Source organism: Aplidium turbinatum, chromosome 15, assembly GCF_918807975.1.
Source record: "Aplidium turbinatum chromosome 15, kaAplTurb1.1, whole genome shotgun sequence".
Lineage (NCBI taxonomy): Eukaryota > Metazoa > Chordata > Ascidiacea > Aplousobranchia > Polyclinidae > Aplidium > Aplidium turbinatum.
In genome coordinates this window covers 15,311,917-15,330,693 of record NC_137486.1, presented here as the reverse complement: position 1 = coordinate 15,330,693, position 18,777 = coordinate 15,311,917, and the positions used below count along the sequence as shown (strand labels likewise).

Genomic DNA, 18,777 nt, shown 5'->3' with positions numbered 1-18,777 from the left:
CTAACTGTAATTTCTAAGTTAAAAAAGTAGTTAGATTTATTGATTTTATAAAAATAAGAGACCAGAGCGTCCAATCTTACATTTATGCAATATAGTTGAGCGCATGTATTATTTTCTGATGACAGCCTTCTGCAAAACAGAAAATTTATCAATCGGTTCCTTTAGATATTTCAAAAAAATATGTTCCAGCAACCATTGTAGTCATAACAACAAAAATGTTCTGAATTTGAGCACAGTTCGGTTTGGCCAGAGCGTAACAGAAAGGCTTTTTACTTGATGTGTCAAACGTTCTAACAAAACTTTATAGACATGGATGCCGAAGGACTTCATTTATCCATCGAGTATTTAGCTGGAAGTGGCGTGATGCTCAGCTCCGAGCAAAAGTCTGCTTTACAAACATCTTTAATCATCATGAAAACTCACTATAAATTTCAAAAAGTCATTCTTTGGGGGAAAATTTTGGGATTAAAAGATGACTACTTTATTGCTCAAGGTGCTGGAAAAGATGAAATGAACACTCGAAAAACGCTGTACAGGTATGATACTTACATGCAATAGTTTTTAAATGTAGTACAGTAGTTTTTATTGATTAATTGAAATACAGTAAAGATTGTCATGTCAAGGCGATTACAAAAAATTGACAGATTAAGCTCACTGGTCAATCATGAAAACAGTTAAAAACTTTGCAAAGTTTGTGCACATGCTTTAATTTTAAAAATTATTTGCACTTTACTTAAGTGTAGCATGTAAAAAGTCTTAGAAAAGCTTCTGATGAGGTCATTTGCCAAATGTGATATGGTATACCGGTACTAACATTGGGTTATTTACTTGCATCCAGGTTGCAGCATTAACTGTAGAAGCTTTGATGATGGTTAAACTCTAAAATGACTTTAACTAAATTTTTCTACTTTATTTTCACATTTAAAATGTTAATAAGCTTTTTAATTGGAAGAAGAAGAAGAAGTTCTTTTATTTTGCATATTAATGATTTTCCATAGTCATTCAAAGGCCAGTCGAACCACTCCTCATATTACAAATCTTCAAATGATTAAATAGTTGAAAAAGCGGTTATCAGTAATATACTGTAAATAGGGAGTAAAATGATCAGTGTATATATTGGTAAATTAGACAAACTGGAATGTACACAAAAGATAGAATTTGTACCTGATGAAGAAAATGTGATCAATTGACCAATCAAACAAATAAAAAAAAACAACATAACCTAATGCTGGTGCTTTCACTAAATTGTATACAGTAGTAAGAATAAAGTGCATTGAGTTGCTGATGTAACCCAATTACTGAAGTGTAAAATTCCTCTTTCTGAAATGTTTTTGGGTTTTCTGTGTCACATATGTGAAAGGACTAATTTAGAACTGTTTTGCTCAATTGCACAAGCCATTATTTGAATCATTGTTTTGTAAATCATTACAAAGTTTTATAGGATTTTATGGAGTAAGGTTTCAAGTCAATATTTTCTTATGATTTTCCATTGTAAAAATAATATAGCTGTGTGTACATGAAAGGCATAAATTCAAGTATTGCAGTCAATAATTAAGCCGATCTGATGAGTTTCAATAGAGCTGTTCCCTCTCTATTTTTCTTTATTGAAGCCTGATCTTCATTCTGAAACATCAAGGTCCACCAGTTGTCTGAAGTGTCCCCTCCAATTGTCTCTATTGTTGCCTCAATTCTTACGTTCCTTTTTATCAGGTCATGCTTCACCTTCACAGTGTCTTCTCATGTTTTCCTTGGTCTTGCTTTTTTTATTTTTTAATGGAGCTGTATATGTTTGAGAATGGTATTTTTATTAAAACTCCGTTTATTAAAACTTATTTGACTGCTTTAAAAATTGTGGGAATTAGGCTACATAGCAAGAAAATTGTTATCAGTTTCAATGGCCTAATCTTTGTACTTATTGTAGCATTCAGTTGAAAAGTTGATTGGTGATCAAATTTGAAGTTGGTGATTTATAGTTTGAAGTGCTTTTTACAACATTTTTGTATGAAACAGTTTGCATTACATTTACGTATGTTATCCATTATATGATATTATTCAACTTTGTATTTTAGCCGGAAGTATTTTCACACAACATTATCAATATTTTGTAGTTTAAATTGCATTGATTGGCATCTTTTACCTCTACCAACAAAAGAAACCATGACGAAGTCAGCAGTCGTCCGAGGTAGACTTATGGGTGATCCATCTTATGAGTATGAACACACTGATGTACACAGAGTGAAAGATGGTGATGAATACACAGATGAAGAGGTTTCGGTTAGTAATTTGAGTCACATGAGTTATTAAGGCAACACATGTTAATCATGCCATCACCTTAAAGTACAGATATCCGCATGCAATTCAACTAATATTATAAAGTAGAAGTAGTATTATGAACACATACAGCAAGAAAGACTGTGTTTAAAAAGTATACCGTACCATTAAAAATATTACATTTTTAAGTCGACATTTGCTCTCTATATTGAAAAGCTACCTAATATTTTGCATCAAGTACCGTATAAGAAAGCAGAAGTGTTACTAATATGATGCATCTTGATGGTTTGGTTACTTCCCAGTGATTTACAAAACGATGGGTACCAACTTTTTTTCAAAGAATTAGATAACTGTGATAGTGGAAGGTTGCATTTCAGAACGCTACTAGTTTTAATTATTGCAATGCGTTGTTAAAAAATACTGTATACTACACATTAAATTAAGCATTTTCTTTAGCAGCGTTTCACTGTAACCAGTTTTCTTATTGTTCCCACCAACACCAATACATAATAATATTCCCAACATATCCTACCTGTAGAGCTAGATGGTTTCTCAATAAACAACTGAAGTGATATAAAAAGTTAAATGTTCTGATATGTTAGGCTGAGTGCAGCATTGTTCTGATATGTTAGGCTGAGTGCAGCATTAATCGACTTGTATTGAACCAGATTCAAATCAAGGAAGAGCATCGTTTGTCTGCAATTATTGCGACCATTGATCAAGAAGCAAGAATTGTTCCCAGAGGCGCTTACATCAAAACTCCTCTTGGACAAGTACATACTAACCGCAGTTTTGAAGGTGAACTACTGAACAGTTACTTTAGTTTCACTTGTTTGCAGAAACACAGAATTTTATTACAACAAGCTCTTAGTTAAAAACTGTGATTCGTTTCCGTGAAAAAAACAATGTTTGCAATATGGTAACCTACTTCAGTTTGTATCTCTGACCATTACAGCGAAAACAATACATGTCAACATTGCAGAGGTCTTAAAAAAGGTAGAAGCGACAAAACGCGCTTGAGAGCGAAATAAGTTATCAAGTTGAAAAATGGTACGGTCGCAATACCTTACTTTTGTGTTAGTGCTGAAAAGTTTGTAACTACATCGCATTTCAGTCCGTCATTATTGAGTTACCTCTACTATAATGCCCTTACGAAATACGCCTTTCATCTACTGTGCTTGTGGAGTTTTCAACCAATGAAGAAAACTGGTCGACAGTTTGCAGTTTCTTTAATAAAACACCCCTGCAAATTGTTGCTATTTACAGTAACTAGTACGTATTCCATATATGATATATCAGAATCAAAAGTTCGTAACAGTGCTACTAAATAAAGAATCTCCCCCCTTTGTCATGCGTTGCTCAACTAGGTGGATACAATGGACTATCACCGCTTGATTTTTACCCCCTAGGCTACTTGAATGCAAACTCGTGTGTTTCTAAACGTTTCGCAATCAGTGTCACGGGTCACCGTCGCACAGCTATTAAACAAATCCATCTTCACTGTTCTTGATACAGTAACGAGGCTGGTAAGCCTGACCAATTACCTACTACTTTATATGCTGGCATGGTGAATTGTTAGTCTTTGGCCATTCAATTCTTGTTCGCATATTTTCAGGCTTGCCGGTGTCGGAAAGTAGTAAAATGACTTCCTACATGCATTTTCGACCGCAACAACATTACGAAACAAAAACTATTGAAGAAAAGGCCGATGTGGATCCTTCGATAGACTTCATGGATAATATAGAAAGTGATATTCCAAAAGGTGGGAAATGTGTTAGTAAAAAAATCTTTTTATTAGCCCAATTGAAAAGATGGAATTCAAGAACCTACGGTACTTTGTAAACTTTTGCCAACAAAAAGGTGAAACAGAAAATCATCAAATGCAGTCCAAGCTAACATCTGTTATTCGGCACAGCAACTTAACATCGAAATGAAATTTATTTTCGTTTATTCATAATAGGTAAGCTTGCACTGTATGCACATTTCAACCATTCTGCATTTTTCACTTGTTTCGTTTGATGGGCAGCCCACTTCTCTAATATCGTTTTCCGACTTCGGGAGGGTTTGACAAAACCGAAATCTGCGAGAGGTGGATGAATAGGTGTTGTATAACCTACAACACAAACAACTGGGCGCTTTTTATTTATCAGCATAACTTCATTGCATGTAGTTGGAAAAAGAGTGACAAATGGCCCCATCCTATAACTGAATTTTTGTGTACAGGTTCATGGAGCATTCAATTTGAAAGAGGGAGTGGACTAGTCACACTTCGCAATCTCCAATGGATTGGCTTAACCTTTTACCACGTACCCAATACGACTAAATATGGCTGCATGTATGTTGGAACAGGAGAAAGAAATTTTGACATTCCCTTCATGCTGTGATGGTGGGTTTGAAATCTACCACACGCAGACCAGAAACCACAGAACAATTGCCTCTTGACGTTTAATTTATACAATTTTTTTACCCCACAGGTTACGGCTTCTATAACTTACATTTAAAAAGGTACCGTAACTATAAACTTGTCGCTTACGTACACTGTACATACATTTTATGTTTTATTGAAATTGTTTTAGCTTCAAAAATAAACTAACGATAGCTGTTACTAAACTCATGAAGATGCAATTTTACCTTGATGGAATGTTCAATTACTAAAACAAGAAGAATTAGTTTGTTGACCAGCCAGTCAGTCGGCCTTCCGCTATCACACAAAACACGTACAGTATTGCACAAAAAATACAAAACAAAAAATAAAATCCTGAGACTTGGAAAAACGTTTCACTTTTTTTGTACTCCGTCCGCTAATGCAGTTCATCGAAGAAAATGTTTTGTTGGAAAAAATTGTTGAAACGCCTGGTCAATTTAATTAAAACATAAAAAGTCCAAAATGTCAATGGTAAACTCAATATCCAGTATGACCAATGAACATGCTACAATTTTTAACATGCAGTTATGCTGAATTACATTTTGGGCTCTTTATTTTTAGATTAAAATGTTTCGTAATCGATAAAAGCGCCAGAAGGTCCAAAGCGGAAGTCATTTTGAGGTGAATATAGCAATCTAACTCTTGGAGCGGCGTCACATTCATTGACCAACCGAACAGCATCTTACGATGTGCGTTGCATTGTGTTGTGAGGTTTTGAAAAGTCATCCCCACTGCAGCTTCTCTTTAATCCGGAGTTGGAAGAGTCGAGCGAGTTCGGTTTCGTCATGAATTGGGCTTTGTAAATTGGTTCGTACTCCTAAATAGATATTTTCATGAAAAAGTATAGGGTTATTTTAGGTATAAACCAGCACAACCAAACACATTAATACCAATCGAACAGAACAATCGTAGTTTAAGAGCAGTCTGTGCGTGCCCCAAGCTTCTTATGCTCTCAACCTCAATTCCAATTAAATTTATAACTTTTAAAACTCAAGCAGTTTCAGCAGGATTCCATCTGGTTGTTCATTTGTAAGGGATGATGTACTCACTTTTAACTGATCCACAAAACCCTGGTTTGGCATTATACAGGAACGACACTTTCTCACACTTCTCTGTGCATCACTACAAAACAATATAGTACTTACTTTTCATCAAATATAGTTATTACTATCTGAATCTGGTTCTTATAATAAGAACCTTCTGATGATCCGTGTAGGTGAAACAGGCTGTTAAGGATTCAGATAGTAGTAACTAGGCTATAATTGATTTATTTTGCTCTGCTTTGCTTTTTTGCTTAGCATTGAGCACTTTTTGTAAATAGTTTTCATTGTTTTAGTACTTTTCATCAATATATAAACAAAATTATCAAACTTAAAACATCAATGACAATTTGCATATGCCTTCACAGAGTGAGCAATGTGCAATTCTTTTCTACTTATTGCGTGGCCCTTCCCACCTTTTTAACTTGCATTTAAATGTGCATATTATTTGCATATATATATTTACATTTTGCATACAGTATGCAAGTTTACAAATAAGTAGCTATAGTATATTAAAACACATTAACAGCAAAAGTTGACAAAAGAAAAAAGTGAAATTAAGTTTAAAAACTTAGTTTGGCTCTGCTTGGTGTAACCTGAATTTTTTTGAATCTCTGGCATCTTATATCTGGAATAAATTAAAAACATAAGTACATATCTAAAAACTTTGTCAAGATATAAGTGCTGACTGCTGATAATGTTGGAGATATTGAAACATGAGAACCGGTGCATATATATAATCTTACCTGAAAGAAATGTCACATTTCACCATGACATATGCAATCACAAGCGCAGCACTGAAAAAACATATGCATAAATACAAGGGTCACTAAAAAACATGCAGAATGCTCTCATAACCCGAGCACAAACAATACTGAACTAGATTGAAGATTTCAGTCAGATACAGACGTTTTTAACTATCTGATGGTTACAACCAACCAAGCGCTTGGAAACAAAAACTGCCAGGAGCTACTGTAGTTGCAGAAAGGGAGTTTTTCGTCACTGGAGCTTTTTATGTCAAGTTTACAAATTAAAAGCAGAAGTAGCTCAAAAGCATCCGGGAAAGCTCCACCGAGGAATCACTATCACCTTCTACCACGACAATGCTTCATGTCATTCTACACATGCTACAAAGGAAATTCAATGACAACCGCTGCCTCATCAAGACCCACCTTATGGCCCAGACCTTGTCCCATCATAGAACAGTTGAAATTTAACACTGCCTGAAGAAGGGTATTGACTTCGATGGAGAGTACATTAAAAAATGAATGCTAATAAAAAGTCCACATAATGCAAATGACACATAGTCTGATACAGAACTGCAGACAGGACGTCACTGTTTCGACCTTAAGGTCTCCTCAGTGCAGTAAATCGTACGCTAGACATGAACGCCTTATTACCATGGCTGGAAAAAATGTTTAGCTTCCCGGGAATCTGTTTTTTAGCGAAAAAATTTCCTGCGGCTTACAATCACGATAATGACGTCATAATTACACTGTTTACAGTTTTCCGGCGAAATGCCTCACGCAAAAAATATAGACGGCCATCTGTAGCTTCATAGTTCCAATAAAGAATCTTGGTATCGTATTCGTAAGCAGGCATGGCGCACTGTTTGTGTCTGATGCGCCCGCTTTGATCGGAATACATTGGCCAACAACAATAGGCTTAATAAATTAGACGCCGCATGCATACAAATTAGATCCACTGACTCACCGACTACGACATCACGAGCCGCTTGTTACGTACTTGACAAGTTAACAATATGCTTCATGCTCGAACGGGTTGATAGTATGTGCAATGTGCATGAATAGCATAACTAATTATTAAGCGATATAGGCATATAGCACAAAAAACGGCCGGACAGCTGAAGGCACAACAAGTTTCGCTGAGTGAGAACACAAGACGTTGGGAAAATTACTTCTGTAACCTACAAAACAACCAGTCGGTTACACGAAGAATGACGAAAGCATTAAGTAATTTGACAACAAAATCCAAATTACGACGCTAAAACAGCTGTTTTTTGTGAATCAAAGAAACCGCAAGCAAGTTTTGCCCATGCGAAATTACTACAAATACATTACCAGGACATAAAAAATAGTGACGATTTCTTGTTGTTTGGTCTATCTACCACCGCAGACCAGGGTTGTCGGTATTTTACCCGACCCAAAAAAACCCGGGTGGGTTTTTAAAAAAAAAAAACACTTAAAAAAAACCCAAAAAAAACCATAAAAAAACCCAGAGCATCATATCTGTCCAGTTTTTATTAGAAAATTAAAAAAATGAACAAAAACACTACAAGGCACTTAAAACAAACTTTAAATTAGGACTTAAGGATGTGATTGTGAAGTAAATTTCCAAAAATAAACTGAAAACGCAGTGGATACTGTACAGTACACAAAAATCAAGTACCGGTAATGCCGCTTTGTGTATATATACTACACTAAAACTAATTTATGCAAGAAGGCCTGATAGTTAAACTGGTGAAAGTAGGCTACTACTCTACTGTAGTCTGTATATATGATGTGAAATGCAATTTAGGAGGCTATTTACCAATTACAGATTCTGGATTCTAACGCATGGCTGTTTCAGAGCATTTGCCTAAATGGCCACGCAATTGCTCATCCATTACTATATATAATATATATATAAATGATAAAAAATATTTAAACATGATGGCATAAATGCTCCTTGCCTTCAAATCTAAAGCAAATAATGCAATAATGTGATTTCTACCACGGTAGCATCAACTTGGTATAGAAATCAGTGGATGATGCATCATCCAATTTGATCTTGAAATTAATGGATGATGCAACATTCAAGCAACAACAGCCCTAGTGCATTATTTTATTGAGTTATGCAAGCATGTACTGTGAGTGAAAGGCACTTCATTCGTAAAAAGTAGTATTTGAGGTGAAATAAGCATGAATCTACCTTTTTTGCATCTTTTTTAAAAAAACCCGGGTTTTTTTAAAAAAACCCGGGTTTTTCTCAACCCTGCCGCAGACACTTTGTAAATTTTCGAGCGAACGTCATTAGTACTAAAATGCCATAGTTTTCCTTTGAAATGTAGGTTAAGAGCCTGTTTCACAATGCTATTACACTTGCTTATGTGAGACCCATTCCAGTGAATGAGCAGCTCGTTGCTAATGTCTTTATTTATTTATTTATGGATGTTTTTGTACCTCCGCAAACATTTCAAATTTTTTCAATTACACTTCCCGTGCTTTTTACGACGCTTTCGGGCGGACTACTGCAATATATTTGCGCAATTTTGCTAAGAACTTGTTCAGCTCTGGCCTCTGAGGTACAAGTTGGAAATCGTAAATACGCACTACGCAGTGATACGAATCAGTGTCGGAACTGCAATGTGTCAGCAAATTACGATGACGGTGAATGAAAGACGTTAGTAACGTGATTCTTACGGCAAAAATTTCCCGCAAACCGACAAATTTCCCGGGAATGTCATTCCCGGATTCCTCATTTTTTCCAGGCCTGCTTATTACTATATAAGTAATGCAGCGTGGGATTTTTCCATTTGTGGTACGCAAGGAACCACGTTTGGATACTTTCACCTATCTTGCCAAAGTGCTCAAACTGCCAGAGCAGTGAGCTATGCGCAATGCAACAGCAAGATGTCTGCCAGCAAAGTGCTCAATTGGCGAACCAAGAGCATTACACAACTGCAGACAGGACGTCACTGTTTCGACCTTAAGGTCTCCTCAGTGCAGTAAATCGTACGCTAGACATGAACGCCTTATTACTATATACAGATGTACCTTCTGGATATGCCAGTGTTTCCATGGACCAGAACTTTTCCACCATTGTTGAGTGCTTCATTAATGAATGTTATGACTGATGGGATATGTTGTATGATGTTTTCACATGGGTGGTCAGCAAACTCCACAATATGATACCTGGAAGATTGGATCTACTGAAACTAAGCCAATATAAACAATAAAATTTAGCCAACATGCAAAACTAAATCCATGGTTCAGTAAAGACATGAAGTACTTTAGTACTTTTAGCTACACAATGGCATCATACATTCATAATGAAAAAATTGTGTGATTTAAACAATTATAAAAATTGTACCGCAAAAATGCTCTCATGAACAAATTCCGATTAAAAAAAGTATAAATAAACTAAGAGGCACAACAGTGTGGGGCGTGGGCACCTGCCTGGTATATGCCTACTGTGTCTCCACCTGGTAGGCCTACTCATGATTTAACAAATTAAAATGATCATTGATAACTATAAACAGCACATACATAGTTACATACAATACTAAAATGATGTAATAATGTAATCATTATACTTGAAATGTTGCGGAAAGTTGGGATGAATGTATCTAGCTTCGACTTGGTGTCGCACACAAACAATGTGAGTAATTCCATTCTCAAGTAAATATGGCAGCTAAAGAAAAATGAATTGAAAAAGAAACAAAGATAAGCTGATAAAAAATGATAACAAAAAATAAAAATCTAAACTGAAGTCAAATATCAGCACTCAGCAGGCTTCTTTCATCCCGATAAAGGGGATAAACAATCAGCCCCAGAAGCTCAAACAACTAAGAATATAAAAGCATATAACCAAATCTTACTTTTGCTTTACTTGCCGCTGTAAAAGGTCCTAAGAATACTCCGGGAACAATGAGTTGCATTTCTCGTCGCATAGCATATGTCCATTCCTAAAAGCAGATTATAGTTCTTGATTATAATTCATGCTCATTAATTTTTAATTGCTGTTTGACAAAGCTTGGCTGCAGACTGTAGGGCACTTTAACATTACAAAGGTGCAGTGAAAAATAAATATTTTTGATTTGAAAAAAAAAGTACAGTAGTTCTAAAAATGTGTCTTAAGCCTTAAAAACATGTCCAACAGTAGTTTTGGGCAATGGGCAGTTGCCCCAATACTGTCCAATGTCCATGCAACCTGCGTGAGTGAATCATAGGGGGCTACCGTAACTCCATTGAAGTTATAGGCCATTACTTGTCAACTTTAGGTCATAGAAACCTGAATTTGGGTTCATTCACACATGAACATTCATGAATAAGATTTGTTCATTCACCTTATTGTACTCACATGGCATTGGTTAACGATTTCCATGAGAACAATATACTGTATTTAGTTTAGGCATTTGGATGCAAAAACAAGTTGTGAGCTAGAATGTATTTACAGTTTGCCTATTGAGTGGATGATTATCTACAGTGGAATCAGGAAGCTATGATTTCCAGTTGTGTTATGCATTTTCTATTGAGTGGCCTATCTACCTGAAAACTCTGTGTTCAAGGAAAACTGCTTTAACAAAAGTTGGATGCTGTAGTCTAGAAAGTGAACTCTCTGTAACTCAGTTTGCTTTGCACTTTGCAGCTGTAACGCTGCAAACAATGCATTTGATTCTACTTGAATAAGATACTGAAAAAGCCGCCTTTACGGAGACGAAAGCTGAATCAATAAATTATACAAGTTTCCGAACCTCACTGATTTTGTTTCCTTGACCTTGTTGATATTGTTTATAGTAATTTGTGGCAGTGTTGCCAGACACTGTTTATACAAGTTTCCGAACCTGACTGATTTTTTCCCCTAGTAATATTATTGATAGTAATTTATTAAGGTGCAATGGCATAAGTTGCCAGAGCCTACAAATTTTTTCAAACAAAAACAGGTTTCAAACCACTCAAAAATTGCAAAACCAAACTAAAATTTTTTTGCAAGTAGTCCAAAAAGGATTCAAAGCATATAAGTATTTTACGTACACTTAATATGACCAAAATGCTTAAAAAGCAGATTTGGTTCATATTGGTGGGTTTTATTTGTCGTCTGCGCGTTGCAGCTCGGTTTAGGGTATCGTACCCCAACTTGAGGTGGGCACCTGCTACTTTCAAAGTAGCGCGCTACCCGCCACCGCAACTTGGACCAAAATAGCGCGCGCTACCGCTACCCGTTACCTATTTACAAAAGTAGCGCGCTACCCGCTACCGCTACTCGGACCAAAGTAGCGCGCGCTACCGCTACTTCTTCCGCTACTTTTGTCTAAAATGACACTAGGAAACACTCTTCAAGTCCCTAGTGACGCAAAAATGACCTTGAAAACGAATGTTATCATTCGTTTGCACTGTCCTTTTAACGTCGTTATAGAAAACACATTCTAAGAAAATTAATTGTTATAGGCTACGCATCTTTCAAAACACTAGCATTTCAAATAGAGAGTCACTATAAGTCCTGCCCGCTTTGGCTTAAGCACATCTTTTCCAATAGAGAAAAGTCTCTCCTCCGCAGCACTGGAAGGAATGGGGGTGTATTTAATGAACAGATGTTTTAACTCGGTATTCAAGAAGCTCAAGGATTTTAATTGTTCCTGTCCGAAAAAAAGGCGTCCACAATTAGCCTACTGTTTCCTTCTGCACCGACGTTTCACAGGATGGCGCCGACACACCAAAAAAATTTATCCTCGGAGTCGTGACTGGTGTTGGTGTCACTCTTCTCGGTATCAACCTGGCTTGATGTCTCCCGCAACAGTCGAATTACATCTGTTTTGAATTTTTCTCGCAGTGCGTCAGCATCATCCGTGGAAACGTAATGCAGAAATTGTAGCCACGATGTCTTGAAGGAGGGATGAAAACATGATGCCATAACGCATTTCATGTCGTTGAAGCACTTGTTTCTTCACCCCTTTAAAGACTTTTACTCTCAACTCCTCACAGGTCACAAGATCACTGATCTCGGTCAACTTCTTCGCGCAAATTGTAATGGTTGGAAGCAAGACTCAATAATAGCCTACGCCTTGGACTCGCCCTGGAGAATGTCTAAAGCAGTGGTTCTTAACTTTTACTAACCTTCCGAACCCTTACACTAATCTGCAAGCTTTCGTTGAACCCCAAATTTTCGCTGAATTACAAAAACCAAAATCTACCACAATAGGTTACTGTATCAATAAGACTTTTTCTGTGACCAATAGTGAGATTCGAGGCTTTGTCTCGGAAACAGCAATTCTCATGTCATTTTCGCATGCAAGCCGGTTTCGTTTTTTTATTCATCCACCAGAATAGAAAACGCATACTCGCATAAATAAGTGGTTACGAATGGCATGAGAACTTCAAGGGCAACTTTTGTGATAAGAAGATAACTTTCCATTTGTTTGCACCAAAACCTTTGAAAATTTATTTGTTGAAGTTTTTTTTTTTGCATTTTACTTTCTTGAAGCTCGATAATGTCATCCAAGTATGGACTGTTTATATCTGCTGTTGTTGACAAAAATTGAAAATAGAACGAAATTTCCTCAAAAGTGAGAGCCCTGCTTCTGCCATTCCATGCAAACAGCAAACGTGAGGAAATTCATCTTTTGAGAAAATCAAGTTTTTCTTATCGATTGTTTTTATAATGTTAGGTAAAAATATAGTTTTTTGCATTCTGTGTTACATGCAGATGGCATCATTACATCACGCGTCAAACACACAGATGTTTATTTTCTATCATCATTTGCCATCACAGATGTTTATTTACCATCATGTAAGCAGCAATCAAGTTTCGGCTGGACAATATTTTCCAAAAATATTCGCTGATATACCATTCAATAGGCCGTGTGTTAATGTTTCAGAGGACGTTCGCGCCGAACCCCTGAAACAGCTTCGTCGAACCCCAAGGGTTCGATCGAACCCTGGTTAAGAACCACAGGTCTAAAGCTTGGCAGATAGACTTCATCACACGGAGATATTCGCCGAAAAATATGACGTCAGTTAGAAATAAATGAGCTGTTTGTTTGTTTATCTCATGGATATCTACAGTGCCCCGGGTGCCTACAGTGCCCTTCCTATCGTTTTTCGCAATCCGTGACAAATTATTCACTCAGCCGTGCATTACCATTGCCACGTGGTCAGTGGAAGCTGCTGAAACTAAGTTAGGCAGAAATAAGTCATTGCTTGTTGTTGGTAGAAATGAAAGTTTGTTTTAGGTGGTAAAAAGTAAATTTTTAAAACTTTGTAACTTTTTTTGTTACAGTTTTTACGGTGGCTTCAGGGATGCTTCACAAGTTCTTCATGCTTGGTCAGTCACCAGACTAGGTTTCAGTAATAACGTTTCAGATCGTAGGCCTCGGTAAAAAAAACTGACGCCATTTTATCTTGTAGGCCCATGGTTCCAACAGTGCCCCACCCTAAGGTCTCCAACAGTGCCCCGGTGGAGCACTGTTGGAAGCCATGAGATTTTATTAATCAATGCATAGTGTCAAAATGATTATAAACATTTTATGTTATATCAACAATATTATAGGTGTTGGGAAGTTTTTGGTATGTTTCTAAGTTTCGGCTGTGGAAGAAGCTTCCAGTGCCTGAACTACATAGGCCTATTGTTTAGTAATTTTGTCTGTCAAATTTGGTTATTTTGCTCTATAAACCAAGCCATTTCTTGTGAACCACGTGCCAATATAGGCCTACTAAAGTGTGTTGTGTCTGTATCTTGTGTTAATCATACCTTCCATGTAGGCCAAATCAATGATGTCTTTAATCTCCTGCATTGCATGTTCTTTCACTGATTGACTGTTGAATAAACACCTTCCTTATCATTGCAATTGGTAGTTAGGTCATAACACCAAAGCTTTTAAAACGGTAATCACAGCTCTAATTAAATCAACTTGGGCTGTTCTATAAACTACAACTCAGTGTGTTCGTATGGTTGGAACCTATTCGCTATCTTTCGTTTAGGCACAGTCACCACGACGGCTAGATAGCGTGTCCCACAAGTTATGATAATTGTTGCTGTTATATTTTGTGTCTGTGATAATTGTGTAGCCTACGTACCACTTTTAAAAGGTTTTGTCTTGACCTGACAGCTCAGTGACATGCATCATATGAAACACTACCGGTACTAACCCAAGTTTCATACCTGGGGTAGGCTAATCATTGCAAAAAGAGTGGCTCAGAGAACATTGCAACTAAAGACACCAATTACTTTGATAGGGGCACTGTTGGATATGGTATCCAACAGTGCCCCGGGTAGGATCCAACAGTGCCCCACTTTGACAAGTGATTTTTAACGCCTGATTATGAAATATGTGTAAAACTTTTAAACTTTTTTTTAAGGGAAATACTAAAGAAAAGGAGGAATTTTCATAATAGAAAAAAAAAATTGAAAAAAAAGTTTTTTTTATGTCTAAACCTCAATTTTCCAAAAAGTGGGGCACTGTTGGACACTTTCCCCTACTTGCTTTACATCTAGCCTCCTGCAAAGGCTTTGTTATAAAAAACAGCTTACTGGTAACTTTTCAACTGTCTTTGTAAACAAGTATTCTTTAAATATACTCTACGTAACACTTGCTAACTGTCTTCTGTAGCTCATTGTACCTACCAGCTGCACAACAAAACTTTCTACGATTTAAAAAAGAACCACATGTTTAAAGCACTACAAACTACCGCCCTGGTAGTGTCATGAGAATGAGAAAATCGCTGCGAGCCTTCATATCCCCTTCTCTAGATATCCCTGGTTTATCTTTATCCTGCATTGCGGGAAAGCGGACTTGAGCGCTATGCATCGGTGTACGCCTTCTGGTCACAGCGGTAAACCATAATCTCTTCGTGGGAAAATTGTAACGTAAGATTTCCAAATCCGTTCGTCTGTATATAATGACCGAAGAAACACACACTTGAACTTCTTTTCAAACAGTGTATTTCTGTAAAATTAGCCCGCGGCTATCGAAATGACTGGTGCAACGCCGTACACCTAAAAACTGTCACTACAATACAAATTACTTGGGTAAAAGACGGAACTTTTGTCCAGCTAGCAAGCACTAAGCCAACAGTTAAATGTGCGGCCAACTTTCAAACAATCATTTTACGAATGACCAGAATAGATAGCAATATCTCAAATTCACGTATGCAGTACTGTGACGCAATAATGAAAGACAATTATGAAGTCATTCCAACAGGTGTTTAAAGCTGATGTAATATTTCCTGTTTAAACAGGCCCAAACAGGCCCAAACAGGTTTGACACAATTCTTATGAACGCTGGTGCAATTTTGGCACATTTTCTAGCAACTTCCATGACATAATATTCAGTAGACTTGAACGGTTTTTATATGACGTTTGATTAGCTGAACAATTGTCTGGAACACCTTCCGACATACACCTGACCCACGCTGCAGCCGACGGCAATGTCTGTTTCCGGTTGTCTACTCTACTTATGACTTAAATTTGGTACTACTCATTACTCAAAATCGATCACTGGGTAGAGTCAATTTTCGTAAAGTTTCTTGCCCAGAGAAACAACAGCAAGTGCGGGTGGCTGGAGTCGAACATGCAGGCTCTCGACTGCGAGCCCAACGCGCTAACCACTCGGCCACTGCTGCCGCTGTTTAGACATAAGATGAACTATGTTGTAACTTCTAAGTTGTAAGCAAAACAAATCATACAAAATTGCCCTGTAATGATTTCTTTTAACAAAAACCATCGTGTAAGAAATTTTTATCAGCAGCAAATATTTGGGCTAACCATTTGTCAACAGTTTTACTTTAACCAATCCGATTGAGAACCTTATTTTTGGACATCTTAGCATATCTTAGCTTAGCCGAGAAGCTGTTCTCAATGTCTTGGATCATAAATGTGACCCGATCTACGGTTGATCGTCCGTGTCGGAAACCAGCTTGTTCACGGGGAGCTGCGGATCAATTATTGGTTCGACACGGGCGTAGATGAGTCTCTCGAGGATTTTGAAGGGGATGCAGAGCAGTGAGATTGGGCGGTAGCTCTTCGGGTCCCCTGGGGGATTCTTCAGCTTAAAAACTGCAACCACAAGGGCTCTTCTCCAGATACTGGGAGTTTTCAGGTGTATGCGATGACACCGAAAAAATACTCTTCTGAAAACGTCTTTATACGAATTGTATTTCAGCAAAGAATAGCCACAGGCTGTCGAAAAGGAGCGCAACATGGTACGCACTAAAACTTGTCAACACAATACAGATTTCTGGGATAAAAGACGGGAATTTTGTCTAGTTGGTAAGCACAAGCAAAACATTTTTAATATTCTACCAACCTTTCAAGCAACAATTCTAAAATGACAAAACTGACTTGGGACATTTCAAACCACATAACTTTCGTTTGTGACGTAATAGTAGATATGCATTGTGAAGAAAGGCGTTCTGGCACCTGGCACCTGCTGGTTTTGTTGGCTCTTTCTTTCCACAAAGATAAGAGTTAAACTGACTGGTAAAGCGACGGTCGATTACTCAAGTGGCAAGAATACGGTGCGATACTGATGAGCCCAGCCTCATGGGCGAAACACGTGTCTATCGCTGTCTATTCGATGCTACAATCGGCTGCCAAAATAACTTAAATAGTAGATATGCATTGTTAAGCAATTCCACAGGTGTTAAAAAGGATGATGTAATGTTTTACAGGTGTTACAAAAAATGATGAAATCATTGCTCATTTTCTAGCAATATTCCATGACGTAAGACGCCAGGTTAAATAGACCTTAACGGTTTTATGTGACTTTTGATTTGGGGAACGATTGTCCGTAACACTAGCCTACTAACTACAAAAGTCGATATAGACCTACCAGCAAGTTAATGAACGTGAAAAGGTGACAAAACCTTGAAAGGTTTAAAACGTGCTTGAATAGAAAATTATGCAGTAGGCTTTATGTCTGTATACTTAGCACGGCCACAAAACCCAAAAAATCTGGCAACTCTTGAAAATTGCCAGGCGTTGTCAAGCATTGTTAACTTTTTCAGACATTGGCAGACATTTTAAAAGATTGTCGGACGATAACCATAATCCCCATCCCAATCTTGAGTTTGCTTTGTTAAAATAAATTCAGTTAACGTTTTGCTGTAGCTAGCGTGGATGAAGAGGGTAAGGGCTAGGAAATGCATTTTGATGTTGTGGGTTTGATTCCCACCCCTGTCATAACCCTTTTTTTTTTGTAAATACCAAACAAAATTCAAAGTACAATTTCAAGCACGTGCTGGAAAGGTCACTCACAATTGCACGGTAGCCACTTTATAAACATGCTCTGATTGGTTGACGGTGTCATTCATTGGATCTTAAAGAGAATTGACACTTTGAAGTAGCTACCCCTTTTAATACCCTATGTCATTGTTGCAAGATATTTTTGTGTAAAATTTTTTTTTTCTATTTAGTTGGTTCGACATAAAAGAAAACCCAAAAAAATCAATAGTCCCGAAACCGGAAAGCAAAACTTACTAAGTTTTGTGGCCAAAAATTGTTGAACTGGCAACCATTGAAGATTGTCGGCATTCCCGAGCAATGTCGGCACAACGGTTGTTGGACCAGAGCCACTGTATAGGCCTACATAGTGGCTCTGGTTGGGCCATAATGCTAACCTTCGCTTCACCGTAACCCAAGCCGCAATCCGCAAAACCTGTCCAATTGGAACTGGCAACCCTAATAATCAATTGCACTGAAGAGGACAAAAGTATGATGCGAAACGCACATAGTAAATTAATAATCCGTGACGCGTTATTACACATACACACATACCGCACACGGAGTCGGAAATTGAGTCAGGTTTTCTGGACTTCAGCCGACTCCGAAGTCCGAAGATTTCTAATAGGGGTGGTAGAAGTATGGGATTGCTCACTCACAAAGAAGGTGGACAACTGGGCGTCATAGTATTGTGACAAAATTTGGTGCAACTTGAGGTCTACCACCACATGTCACATACCTACCCAAACCCAGGTGCAGCGTAGGTGACCTGTCAACGAGTGTACAACTTGTGTATTGCCAAAATAAATGTATAGGAATACGTGATATCATGTTTATTTAATAATATTCAAAACTTGATCATTCTTTACATGATAAAACTCGAAGCCTAACAGTTTAATAGTAAGATAAAACAGCTTGAGGTTGAAATGCAAGTCTCGGCAAAGTAGTTTAAAGTTGAGCCCATGTAGGGTAGGGCTTGTGCAGGGATACCTAGACACTAAGTCTAATATCCCTAGGCTTGTGTAGCGATGTAGCCTTGCTTACCGTATGTTTCTTATGCAATTAGGTCTGTGTTGAAGCATTTTGGAGCAAAAGTGTTAGCCT

At 37.5% G+C, this 18,777-nt stretch overlaps 2 protein-coding genes across 4 annotated transcripts; one reads left to right on the top strand and one right to left on the bottom strand.

The window, feature by feature from the left end:
- The first annotated feature begins 220 nt into the window (after window positions 1–220).
- LOC145784381 (radial spoke head protein 9 homolog) lies at window positions 221–4,891 on the top strand. Its single transcript, XM_082596190.1, has 5 exons — window positions 221–536; window positions 2,109–2,274; window positions 2,940–3,069; window positions 3,887–4,033; window positions 4,495–4,891. The coding sequence occupies exons 1-5, from the start codon at window positions 310–312 to the stop codon at window positions 4,653–4,655; spliced, it is 831 nt and encodes a 276-aa protein (XP_082452316.1). The 5' UTR covers window positions 221–309; the 3' UTR covers window positions 4,656–4,891.
- On the bottom strand, window positions 4,817–11,219 carry LOC145784387 (serine/threonine/tyrosine-interacting protein-like). 3 transcript variants are annotated; one of them, XM_082596197.1, is made up of 7 exons: window positions 10,805–11,219; window positions 10,337–10,423; window positions 10,052–10,149; window positions 9,513–9,650; window positions 6,483–6,533; window positions 5,746–5,818; window positions 4,817–5,513 (listed from the first exon to the last, which is right to left on the bottom strand). In XM_082596197.1, exons 1-7 carry the CDS (start codon window positions 10,823–10,825, stop codon window positions 5,379–5,381), a joined length of 603 nt encoding a protein of 200 aa, XP_082452323.1. In that variant the 5' UTR covers window positions 10,826–11,219; the 3' UTR covers window positions 4,817–5,378. The 3 variants fall into 3 exon arrangements, with proteins under 3 accessions (XP_082452323.1, XP_082452322.1, XP_082452324.1); XM_082596196.1 differs by having other exon boundaries at window positions 10,819–11,219; XM_082596198.1 differs by having other exon boundaries at window positions 11,007–11,219.
- Between the last annotated feature and the right edge of the window lie 7,558 nt (window positions 11,220–18,777).